This window comes from Carlito syrichta, unplaced genomic scaffold (assembly GCF_000164805.1).
Source record: "Carlito syrichta isolate Samal-C Ts95f unplaced genomic scaffold, Tarsius_syrichta-2.0.1 Scaffold309115, whole genome shotgun sequence".
Taxonomy (NCBI): Eukaryota; Metazoa; Chordata; class Mammalia; order Primates; family Tarsiidae; genus Carlito; species Carlito syrichta.
Window position 1 is genome coordinate 688,270 of NW_007253211.1, and position 12,944 is coordinate 701,213.

Consider the following 12,944-nt stretch of genomic DNA (forward strand, 5'->3'; position numbering starts at 1 on the left):
TCATGGCTCCATTTATTGATGATAAGGCTTCATGCCCAGCTGAAAACAAAAGTAGCACCTTATTAATCACCAGCCCCTCTGAATAGCAGGTCCTTTCTTGAGAGCTGGTTTGGGGAAGGGGTTGGAGAGGCCCCAGCTTTGAGGGTAGGTGGGAAGGAGGGTAGGACTAGGGAGAGAGAACCGTATGTGCGCATTTGTATGCATGTATATGTGGCCATGATGGTCTGGGGTAGCTTCCCTCCTCCCTTTCCCCTCTGCTGCAAGCCTGGAGAGCCTGGGGACCCCCTCCCTGGCCTGTGGGTTATGTAACTCCCCACCCCCTACCCCATTGCAATTTGCTGCCTTCACATTTTGCCATAATGTAGATTTTTCCACTTGATTTCCTGCATTGTTTTTCTCCTTTTTTAAATTTAAAAGGATTTCAAGAAAAGGAAAAGAGAAAGAGGAGAGGCACCCATGACTTTGGTGGCCTACAGGGTGGGCTGCTTGGGTCTGGAGGCCAGGCCTTGGGACAGCAGGGAAGTTGCTTAGTGCTAGGAGGAAGAGCTCCCCTTCCTCTCAGGAACCTGGTTTGCTGCTACCTGGGGTGAGGCAAGCAGCCTGGGTTTCAGAGTGTGATCCCGGTCCTGGGTGCTGGAGCAGGTGGGGGTGGGCCAGGAGTCCCTCTCACGCACCCCTTTCTACTGCCCGCAGACTGGTGGCCTAGCTCCTTCCTGGGAGTGGGGAGTGGACATGGCCAAAAGCTCAGGGGACCCATGACTGTCCCCAACACGGGAGTGGGGGAGGCATGGACACAAGCAGATCTCCTGGGGTGGCCTTTCTTTCTGCCTGCCCAGGCCGATGACACCAAGTAAGCATATCCCACAAGTGAAGGGTGCCTTGAAGGCAGGGGATTGGGGGACTGCTTGGAGGCAGCAGCCTCACAAGATGGTGGGAGATAGGCTATGAGACAAGTGTGGAGAGGGTCATGCCGTGGAGGACAGGGACATGCTGGGAGGGGCGGGTCTAGGCACGAGCAGGGCTCAGAGGGTCCCATCTGCTTTGACTGGAGGGAGCAGTGGGCAGAGTACAGATACAAGAGTCACCCTCCTTCAACCTGAGTCCCCTGGGCATGTTGGGGAGACAGCTCAGACATGGATGGCCCCAGAAAGTGCAGGACAGAAAAAGGAATTTGGCTGGCAACACAGCCCACTGTACCTGAAGGGATTTGTAAGGTGCAGAGCACTTTCACTTCCTGGGGTCTCAAGCAAGGGAGCAGAGCCCAGAGGAAAGTCAGACTGGAGTGCAGGGCCAGCCTCTACCTCTTTAGCTTCCACCCAGCCTGAGCCTCCCTGCCTGCAGAATGGATCCACTGAAGTGAGGGGATGCAGCCCCCAGCCTCACTCCTGCACACTCCACCATCCTCCTCCCCTGCACCCATCCTGGGATGTTTATTGCTCCTTCCCACCCAGGGATGTAAGCTGCTAACACTGCACCTGGCGCATAAGAGGTATTCAGTAAACATGTGTGGACGCCATGAGAGTGAGTAGCGGCAGCATGCGGGGCAGGTGGCGTGGAAGGGACCTGCGCTTGCCTAAAGACATGTCACGGTGCTCCGTGTACGTGGGCTGCTGAGTAATGGCATCGGGGACTGTGCAGTGGGGCCTGGCCCTAGTGAGCTCCTTTCTGCCATCCAAGTGCTTGAGCTGGCCCAGAGCACTGTTCCCAGCGCTTTCGCTTGGGCCATTCTCTGTCCCTCTGGTCTTGCTTCCCCAGCTAGACCATGAGCTTCCAAGGAGTCTCACTCCTATCGTTTCTAAAGGACTGAGTCTTCCAGGAACTGAGCAGGGCATCCCAAGAAAGAAAGGATGAATGAGTGACCGTGTAGACCTGACCCTGTTCTTGAGGAGTGCAGTTGGAGGTGGACGCTGACACAGATCCATCAACTAGACACGGAGAGCATTGGGAAGGGTCAGCAGACCACAGATGGAAAAGGCAGAGAGACCAAAACACAACAGGAGACTGATGTCAAGTTCATCAGCAGAGTCTGTCGTGTTCATGTGGGGAGGCAAGGGTTCCAGCCCACGCCAGGGAGGGACTGGCTGGGTTAGAACCTGCTCTCAGGAGATTTTGGGAGCCAGGTGGCTGGGAGGAGATGGGGCAGCCTGCGTGGCGTGGAAGGGGCAGGCAGTGAGCCCCACTGCATCTCTCCTCGATGCCCTGGGCCAGCAGTGGCCGTGCAGCCCATTTCACAGGTGGACAAAGGGAGGCTCAGGTGTGTCCTTGTGTGTTCTCTAATGGACAGTGCTTTTTGAGGACTGAGGTGCCCTTGCCATCACCCATATCCAAGAGTTTTGTCCAGCCTCAGTTCTGGGGCTCAGGTTTACCCAGTGGTTCCATGTTGCCGTATTTGCTTGATTCTGATTATTTTGTAAAGAAATAAAACATTGTGAACTGAGTAGAATCTCCCCCTGGAATCCACCTTTATCCTATTCCTCTCTTTCTCTCCCTGTAGGTAACCATGGTTCTGATTGTGGTGGGTTCCTTTCCTGTCCTTGTTCAGTCATTCAACAAACATTTTTTGAGCACCTGCTTTGTGCCAAGCAGCGTTCTAGGCATTGTGGAGAATGTGATGAATTAAACAAAATCACTTGCCCTCGTGCAGCCTTGAATCATATATATGTAGCGTGTATATGTGTATATATATATGTGTATGTGTGTATATGTACGTAAATACATATAGCTCCATGAAAAATAAAGATCATATGTGACCTTAAAATTTGACATGAATGGGACAGATCATACTGCAACTTGTTTCTGTCAGTCAGTTTTATGTTTTGGGATTTGTCATGTCGGTCCGTGAGAGCTGTTTTATTCATCTTAATGACATAATATCCCACTGGACAAACACACCACAGTTTTATTCATTCTTCTGTTGTAAAACATTTAGGTTGTTTCCATCTCTACAGCTTCCCACGGTGCGTGTTGTGTGTGTTTGTGTGGGTCTCTGTGCCCACGTGCCAGAGCTTCCCCGGGGACGCGTGTGGCCAGGATGTGCGGCATGGAGACGGCGGCACTAGCTTTACTAGATCCTCCCAGTGGCTCTTGGAAGTGTTCCAATGGACACCCCTTCATCAGATGTCCAGTCATTGCAGTAGAGGCGGGCCCTGAAGGGTGGGCTGGCACAGGGAGAAGGGGAAGGAGCGGAGGAGGGGCAGGCTGTGGTGGGTGCTGCTGTGGGGACTGGCTGGGTGGGTGCCCAGAGCTGGGAGAGGTGGCAGTTCTGCCAGGAAGCACTGGGGGCTGGCCTGGGTCCCAGACCCTCCGGTTCCGTAGCAAGAGCCTTGTCTGGAAGTGGGCTCTGCCCTGCGGCTGTGTGCCCCAGGGCGAGGCACTGCCCCTTTCTGGCTTCATTTCTTTGCTCTCCAAGGTCCCTACAGCCTTGATGTGCTCAGATGTTCTTGGCAAGAGGCTGTGGCTTCCTGCCCTGGGCCCAGTGAGCAGAGGCACTGGCTTGGCTGGGATGGCGTGTGGCAGTCGGGTGTCTGGCAGCGGTCTGGGAGGCTGGGGTCCTGGCAGGAGGCTGGGCAGGGGCTGGGGAGTGGTGTGAAGGGCTCACCAAGGGGCATGCAGAAGAGCCTAGGGGACCATGGAAAGCCTCAGCTTCTCCATGTGGGTCCCCCTCCTCTGAAAATCCTGTGCCGGGACCCTGGGGGGGGGGGTGGAGGCTGCAGCCCCTGCCTTTGTGGGCTTGACTTTGATTATATTAACTATCCACATGGGTGTGTGGATTCTTCTTTGATTCAACGAGAGAGACTGTCCCACTGTGATGGTGGTGCTGTGGCACAGGGACCAGAAACAGGCAGTGCTGGCGGGTCTGTATCTGACTTGAGGTCTGTGGTGGCAGGAGTGTGAACGCACAAGGGTGGTGATTGTGCACGGTGGTGTGTGCTAGTGTGTGCATTCTGTGGGTGTATGCACACAGGTATGTGTATGTACGCAAACTCACCTAAAAGAGCTTGAAACACTGTTCTTGTATTCTGGGTGGATGCTGAGGGCGATTGTCTTGCAGCCGAAGAGGTGGCAAGGAATGGGGACTTCCCAGAGGCGGGAGAGGCTGTGAGGGCTCTGGACACAGACCAGGACTGCGGTCCCACTGCCTGGCTGTTTGGCCTTGGTCGGGCTATTTAGCCCCTCTGAGCTTCAGTTTCCTCATCTGTTAGATGGGACTGTTAGCAGACGCTTCCAGGGTGTGTGAGGGTTCTTTGAGACTGGGCTCATCACAGCGCTAGGCGTGCAGTGGTCACTCAGTAAGTGCTGGTCCCTCTTGGCTCTAGTTCTCTCTGGCTGCGGCAAGGGTCAGGAGAACGGTTGGGACAGAGGCGAAGCCACTGCCAGGACCTGTGTCACAACAGGAGAGGTCCTGGCTGGTGAGCCAGCCCTTGTTTCCCACTCCCCTGAGCAGCCATGTATCAGCTGTGACAGAAAGGGAACCCGTGGGCATTTGGTTTCTCATCCTGGGGCCAGTGACACCAGTGGGCAGTTGCCAAGAGCAGGCGCTATGCCCCGACATCCCGTGGGCCCCACGGGTCCCAATCTCTGCCCCATGTGACTGGCTAAGAGACAGCCCGAGTTCAAGCCCCAGCTCTGCCCCCAACTCCCTTCCTGACCTTGGGGAAGCCCCTTAACCTCTCTGAGCCTCAGCTCCCGCATCTATAAACTGGAGATGTGGCCCAAGTCCAGTGTGCAGAAGAGTGTTCAACGTGCACCGGGCGCTCCCCAGATGCCCATTGGCACTCTGGTCTCCGCAGAACCCCTCACTCCCCTCCAGCCCTGAATTTCTTGTGGTTGCAAGAATATCAGACCCTCCCAGACAGAGCGGGAGGCTCAGGGACCTCGTGACTCACTCACATTCCCGCTGACCTAGCCGGGGTCACTTAATCCTTCAGCAGAAACCGGAGCACGCAAGATATGCCCCGAGGTGTCAGGCAGGACCATTGCACCGTGGGCGCAGAGGAGCCCAAGATGTCACTTCACCTCATGTTCTATCCTTGTTCAGAGCAGTCAACTCCGTCCCCTGCCTCCCTTCCCCATGGGAGCCAGGTGGCTCTCCCTCCTCGCTCCCCTCCCTGTCCAGCCTCTTCCTCTTGTCCATCTGTCTCCCCAGATGGGGGGAGAATGTCGCAATTGGCCCACTTTCTAACTGGAAAGAAACCATATGGAGGTGTAGCCGGGAGCTGAGATCCTGCCGGGCCAGCACTGCGGAGGTTAGGCTGCCTCCCTTGGCTCTCTGTGACCCGGACCCAAGTATCTAGCTCCTTTTTCCCTTCCCTGTGAGCTCTTGGAAACTGTGCTCTTTGGGTCTAGGACTTTCTGTGTGTCTTGGGAGAAACCCAAGGAGCTGTGTGTGTGTATGTCCTGTGGCTCTGGGCTCAAAAGGGTACTGGAAACAGAATAGCCACTCCTTCTAGGGAGTGTGCCTGGTTGTCCCCAGAATGCACCACCAGCTGGCTTCTTGCCCACAAAGGACTCAGATCGGTGTCACTGCCTTTGGGAAGTCTTCCTTGGTTGCCCATGGGAGGGAGCCCTCCATGGGTGAAGCTGAGTGCTGGCATTTGGCCCATGGGACTGGTGGCAGGTCGTGTCCCCTTGCCCCATGAACCTCCCACAAGGAGTTGTCTGATTGGCAATCTGTGGAAGGCTCAGGCAACCCAGCCTGAACTGAGAGGCCATTTGGAGGTCCAGGGGTGCTCAACCAAGGTGGCTGGGTGGAGGCATTGACTGGATCCTGTTTCGAGTGCCACCCAGAGGAGAGTGGCAGTTAGATATTGGATCTGCCTTCATTAAGATTTACCCTCATGCCTTTCCAACAACTGGTCCCTGACTCTGCCACCAGGGGCCTTGGTGGTCTTACTCTCTGGGGTCCCCAGCTCCTGGGCCTCAGTAGGGCAGGGAGCTGTATGGCTTTGAGCAAGCCACTTTACTGAGGTCCAGGCTCATCTGTCAAATGTGGTGAGTGACACAAGCAGTGGCCCACAAATGCTTCCTAGCAAGGTCAGATGGGATATAAAAATGTGAATGAGGGCCAAGCACAGTGGCTCCCACCTGTAATCCCAGCACTTTGGGAGGCCAAGGCAGGAGGACTGCTTGAGCCTAGGAGTTTGAGACCAACCTGCCAGCCTGTCGAGACTGACCTCATCTCTACAAAGAATAAAAAAACTTGCCAGATGTGGTGATGTGCGCCTATAGTTCCAGCTGCTCAGGAAACTGAGGTGGAAGGATAGCCTCAGCCCAGGAAGTCAAGGAGGTGGTGAGCTGTGATGATGCCACTGCACTCCAGCCTGGGGAACAGAGTGAGGCCCTCTCTCTAAACACCACCGCCACTAACAAAAACCCATGAACAACACATCCCCTGCCAGCACTTGAGAGACACAAGTCTGAGGTTGCGACTGGCTGGGTGTTGTATGTAGGGCTTCCAGGGTCTCTGGTGGCTGCCCAGCCCACGTGTGATCCCAGCTGCACCATGCATTGACTCTCCTGATGGCTTCAGTTGGCGACCATGCATGCTGCTCTTACTGAGGGCATGTGGGTAAGGACCTGGGAGGGGGGCTCAGGGAGGAACCCCAGGAGGGGTGTGCGTGTGGGTGTGAGTGTAGGGGGTACTAATGGCTCCAGTAGGTTCTCATTTTCAGATTTAGTTCTCCAAGAAACGCTGTGAGGTGGTTATAGCAAAAATAACCAACATTTACGAAACACTTACTATGTACCAGACATTATTGTACTAATATGCATTAACTCATTTATTTTAGAATTGTCTTATAAAGTACGTAGTATTATTATCTCCACTTCATCAGTGATATATTTGTTGCATGGGAAACTGAGGCACAGAGTACTTTTTTTTTGAGTCGGAGTCTCACTCTGTCACTCAGGCTGGAATGCAGTGGCACACTCATGGCCACCCCAGCGTTGACCTTCCACCTCAGCCATCCATGTAGCCAGAACTACAGGCATGTGCTACCATGCCCGGCTAATTTTTTATTTTATTGTAGAGATGAGGTCTCCCCAAGTTGCCAGGGCTGGTCTCAAACCTGCGGACTTAGGCAATCCACTCACCTCGGTCTCCCAAAGTGCTGGGATTACAGGCTGAGCCACCGAGCCCAGCCTTTCCGCACAGAGTACTTAAGTGACACGTCCAGGGTCACCAGCTAGTGAGTGGAGCCACGACTGACACTGTGATTATTCTGACTGCACGGCCCATATCCACATACTGGGACCTCAGGGCTGGGAGTCAGGCTGGGTTCTCGGCCTCCCCTGTCTGTCCCAGGCTGACTGGTGACCTCCCGCAGGAGGCGTGTGCATCGCACAGTCGGTGAAGATTCCTCGAGAGCCCAAGATGGGCGAGTTCGACAAGATCATCCGTCGCCTCCTGGAGACCTCAAACGCCAGGGCAGTCATCATCTTCGCCAACGAGGATGACATCAGGTGAGGACAGGCAGCAGCAGGGCGGGTGCAGGGAGCAGGTGGGTGTGGGAGAGCCACGGGGTCTGTCTGCCGAAGGCCTTCCCAGGCAAACCTGACCCCTCCCTGGAATCCAGAGAGGTGGGGGCAGCTGTAAGTGTGAGCAGAAAGACCCTACAGGCTGGGATATGGGCTGAAGAGGCACCGTCCCCCCCCATCCGTTCCTCCTGCCAGTGGTGCATCCGTTCCTCCTGCCAGTGGTGGCTAAGGAGTGCTTTAATGCAGGGGCTGAGGCTGTGGGCTTGAGGCCAGACCCCCTAGGTTTTAATCCTGTTCTCCCACCTACTGTGTGACTGTGTGGTAACCTCTCTGGGCCCCTGCTGCTAAACAAATAACAATGAGCTGATGACACCTGCCTGAGTGTTGAGGACTGAGTGCAGGGATGTACACGAAGGGTGTAGAGTAGGGCCTGGAGAGAAGCAGGAGCCCAGGAACGGCTGGCCACCTTGAGCACAGAGTACAGGGAGGAGGCTGGGCTGTGGTTCTAGCCTGGCTTGGCACACACTCACAAGGGGCAAGGTGGGCTCCTCACTGAGCCTCAGTCTCCCCATATGCAGAGTGGGAGCAGTTGAACTCTGGGGACAGGACCATGAAGTATGGAACCCTGGACCAGTCCCTGTCTGTACCACCACCCCAGGGGCCATGGCAACAGTCAGACACATGAACACAGTTAACAGGCGAACCTGGAGCTCCCTCCTATCCCCAAACCTTTCCTCCTAATTTTCCTTGGCTCCCACTTCCCTGACTGGGTGTCAAGATGAGTCAGGTCTGAGAGATAGCCCTGTCTGAGGGGAGACGCAGCCCTGTCCTCAGGGAACCCCAGTCTGAGGGGGGGGAGACACAGTCCTGTCCTCAGGGAGCCATAGTCTGAGAGGAGACATACCCTGTCCTCAGAGAGCTCTAGTCAGAGGGGAGAGATAGCTTGATATTCAGGGATCCCCAGTCTAAGGGGCAGACACGGCCCTGTCCTCAGGGAGCCCCAGTCTGAGGGGAGACACAGCCCTACTGGAGTCTGGTTGGGGAGGCATGGTCTTGCCTTTTCAGAGGAGGGTGAGACAGCAGACGTGGCCCCCTAGACTTTCTCTCTTAGATATGACCTGAGCAGGTGGAACCTGCTATGCTGACTCCCCCTCTCCTTGGCCCAGCCTAGGGTACCCCTAGCCCACCCTTTCCCATGGGGCTCCCTCCCATGCCTCAGGAGCCCATATCCTGAGTCCTGTTCTTTCAAATCCATTTTCTCACTTGGTAAGAGCCTATTATGGACCCTAGAGTTGCAGCAAAACAGAGAACCCCTCAGGACAATGCAGGGTCCCTGGAGTGTGGAGGAGAGAGTTCTGGAAGATCATCAGGGCCTCCAAAGCCAGAAGGACCAACGGCAAGAGAGAGGTCTCAGGCAGCGGAAGGCTGGAGAAGGGAGGTCTCTCAGGGGAGGTCAGAACTGTCCTGACACCCCCTACACTGTACACAGAAGCAGCTTGCACCTCCTCAAGGCATACAGGTCCCCTCAATCCTTGCTCTGAATGTCCCTGGTGCCAGTGGTCAGCCAGCTCCTGGGGTGCGAGGACCCCCTTCTGAGCCTGCAGTCCCTTGCTCCCTGGCTCCTGCGCCTCCTCCCACCCACAGCCTGGTCCGACTCTCTCCCACGCCCCACTCGGTTGTGCACCCCACTCCAGGCCTGCTGCTTTTGGGGGCCTTGTCAGCTCAGAGGGACCCACATGCCGAGGAGGGGAAGGATGAAAGATTGGGTCCTTGGTCCCCGAGAAGAGGCACCCAGGAGGGTGGGATGGGACTATTTGGACTTCCTGAGCAGGCTGCGGGACGTGGCAGGGGAGGCAGGGGCCGTTTCTGGCCATCCACATGCATTTTCAGCATCAAACAGAAATAAAAATAAACCCAGGTGGGTTCACAGGGATGGCTGGCAGGAGCTCTGGTCATCCTGGGCTGGCTGGAAGCAGGCAGGTATTGACCAGGCTGTGGGGGGGGATTCTGGAAGCAGCCCCGCCTGCCATCAGTGGTGACTGGGGGGGTGGCGCTGCATCACTGGGGGCCCTGGAAGTGTTGGGAGTTGGAGATGATGGGGGAGGGTGGGTGGGATGAGGGTGAGGCTGGGCCAGGCAGGTCCAGCCCAGGTGCAGGCTCTGGGACCAGGAACCCTCTGTTCTTCCTGGAAGCCTCAGGCCCTCCAGGCCCTCCTGCCCCTGCCAGCCCCCTCCCACACAGCCCTGCAGCCACCACCAGGTCCTGGAGTCTGCCCTGGTGCTCACCCGTATCACAGCCTCTCACTTGCTGTGTGACCAGGAGCAAGTTCCTTGCCTCCTCTCTGCTCCAGTCTCCCTGAGGGAGGAGCTGGGTTGGGGAGTCCTGCCCATCCCTCCCTGTGTCTCCCCTCTGAGGAGAAGCTTTGCAGGGCCACTTGATTCATGCATCCAGTAAGTGCTGACTGGGTGCCTGCTGTGGCCTTCTTGGCCCTGTGCTGGCTCTGGGTCCCTGTGACACGGTCACAGGCAGATTGGGTGGGTGGGAACTTTTGGCCCCACACCCTTGTCCGTCCACACCCATCGTCACATCCAGGAGTGGGGAGCAGCTCTGGGAAGGCCCTGGACTTCTGGCACAGAGGGTGGTGGATGGAGAGGGTGCTGCTGGTAGGGATGACCTACAGGGGATGGGGGGGTGTACATGTGTGTGTGATTGTGGGTATAAAGGTGACAACGGGCCAAGGGATGCCGGCATAGGAGCAGGGCATGCGTCTGAGGACAGGGGCTGGGCAGGTGTAGTTCTGGGGCCTGAGTTCATGGGGCCAGTATGGACCTGGGGAGACAGGTGTGGTCTTTGCAGGGACTGATGTGGGCCCGGGGAGCACACTGGGCCTGTGGGCAGGTATGGGCTGGGATGGGGAGAGCCATGGGCTGGGGGTAGGGGTGTGGGTGCTGGGCAGCTGTGGGCCCTGGGCTCATAGGAGTCAGGGGTAGGAGTTCAGGCATGGCCTGGGGACAGGTTGTGCCCACATCAGGAGAGGTGTGGCCGGGACTAGGGGTTACTGCATGGACAGACATGACTGGGCTGGGCTGGCATGTGTTCCCACAGGCGTGTGCTGGAGGCGGCTCGAAGGGCCAACCAGACCGGCCACTTCTTCTGGATGGGCTCAGACAGCTGGGGCTCCAAGATCGCACCTGTGCTGCACCTGGAGGAGGTAGCTGAGGGTGCCGTCACTATCCTCCCCAAGAGGATGTCTGTGCGAGGTAGGCCCGGCAGGCATGGGCACAGGACTGCCACGCTCAACCCCGGAGCCTCATCCTGGGCTGCCCCCCTGCCATCCCTCTGCTTCCTTCCTCTCCTCCTCCACCTCTACCTGCATCTTTTCTTTCCTCTTCCTTGGCCCACCGCCTCTTGTGTTCGGAGGTTCTGGGCTGGGAGCCTTTCGGGCACGCCACACAGCAGAGTTCAAATCCAGATTCAGAAACTTTCTTCCTCTCCTCTCAGACATTGTTGAGTGTGGGAGGTGTGTGGGGAGTCCTGGGAGCTGCCAGCAGGTCACAGGAGAGGTGCTGTGCCAGGGACAGGGGCCTCCCTCCAGGCCCCGGAGGGTTTGGGGGTGGGCTGCCCTGCCCTGAGTCCCCTCTTCTTGGGGCAGAACCACAGTCATCCTGGGCAGGAACACACTGCTCTGGCCAGAACCCCTCAGGGAGGGAGGCGTGAAGTTCCCATTAATGGCCTGACTTGGCGGGGACCTCGCAGTCCCATCTTGGGGAGCGAGCTCCTTGGGACTTCTCTATCCCTACCCTCTCTCCATTTGACATAATCCAGCGCCGTCGATGGAGCTGGAAGGGCCTGCAGACATCTGCCTCTCCAACGAACTTTCCCAGAGGCTAAGGCTTGAGGGTGGGGAGAGACTTGCTCAGGGTCACCCAGCAGGGTCACCTCTTCACCCTGAGGCAGAGGAAGCACCCTGGCCCATGTCTGCCTATAGACCCAGTGTGCGCCCCAGGCCCACAGCTGTCGCTGCAAAGACCACACCTGTCTCCCCAGATCCACACTCACCCATGTCTGCCTCAGGCCCCCGAACTACACCTGCCCAGCTTCCATCCTCTCAGACTCATGCCTTCCTGGCCTTATGCCCACATCCACATCCCTTAGCCCGTCTTCACATTTATATCCATGGCTTCTCTCTCTCTCTCTCTCTCACACACACACACACACAGTAAAAGTTCCCACAACGCCCCTCTCAACTCAAGCCATAATAAACACAAAACAACAATCCTTGTGGCTTACTGGTGCTTGCAAATGCCAGGCCCTTCAGAGACATCTCATGTAGTGCCGCTCCCAGCAACCCTGTGATCCATGTGCATGCACATTTGGTAGAGACACCGAGGCTCAGAGAATTAAGTGCAGTGAGTGGCCGAGCTGGGATCTGAGTCCAGGACTTGCCTGACAAGTACTTTTTCCTCTCTGGGATGTTAGAAAAGCTTTACAACAGTGGTCCGCGTCACCCCCACAGGTGATTTTGCCCCTCAGGGGGACATTGGGCAATGCCAAGAGACAATTTGGGTTATCACAGTTGGGGGGGGTGATGCTGCTGGCATCTAGTGAGGAGAGGTCAGGGGTGCTGCTTAACACAGGACGCTGCACAGGATGGCCCCTGCCGCAAAGAATCATCCCGTCCAAACTGTCAGTATTGTGGAGGTTAAGAAATCCTGCTGTAGGCCACCCCCCTGCCCAATGCCAGCATTTCTCCTGCAGCTCTGACGGATCATTTAGTGTCCACTCCTTTCCACGGAAAGAGGGCTCACCACTCCGCGTGAGCCCCACTGAACTTCCAGGCCATATGGCCCACCCCAAGCAGCTCAGTCAGCAGTTCACAGAACAGTCAGCGCTGTGTGGGGGGAGGGGTGGGGCGACGCATCTGGGAGGAGGAAGGGCACTGTTCACCACCAGCCTCTTTAGGACAGGGTTTCCTAGGCGGAGAGCAGAGCTGTGAGCCTTGCAGAGCATGTGGAGGAAGGAGATTGCATCAGTCAGTGATAGGGACATTCTGGACATGATGATCCAAGTCCCGGTCTTGCTGTGTCACCTGGGTGATCCCCTCCCTTTTCTGACCAGGTTTCCTCTTCAGGTGCTCCCCGGGTTGGGCAACCCCACCAGCCTCTCTGCTCTAATCTCAGGACTCCCGGGTGGCTCCTTCTCAAAGAGGCCCGATATTAGCCTTTCAGTGGTTAAAGGCCGCGGAAACATCCTCTTAAAGGCCGTGGAGACATCCTCATCGGCGTCCTTCTCTTCCATAAAGGCAGCGGTTGTAGATTACACATGCTCCCCTGGGACTCAATACAGCTCTTTTCATTTGGAGTGAAATGAAATGCGCCACATTTTGTTTTTTCCGCCTGCGCCCTGGATCAGAGGATGCGCCCTTTCGTCCCTCCCTCTCTAAGCCCCGGGGAGCCGGGGAGGGCTGG

The 12,944-nt window shown here is 56.6% G+C and overlaps 1 protein-coding gene across 1 annotated transcript in view; it reads left to right on the forward strand.

Moving 5' to 3' along the window:
* Window positions 1-12,944, forward strand: part of GRM4 (glutamate metabotropic receptor 4) — a 111,185-nt gene that overhangs the window by 65,064 nt on the left and 33,177 nt on the right. Inside the window, exons 3-4 of the mRNA XM_008066826.2 lie at window positions 7,326-7,461; window positions 10,582-10,736. Of these exons, the coding sequence (XP_008065017.1) occupies window positions 7,326-7,461; window positions 10,582-10,736 (291 nt within the window). The remainder of the gene's footprint in view (window positions 1-7,325; window positions 7,462-10,581; window positions 10,737-12,944) is intronic.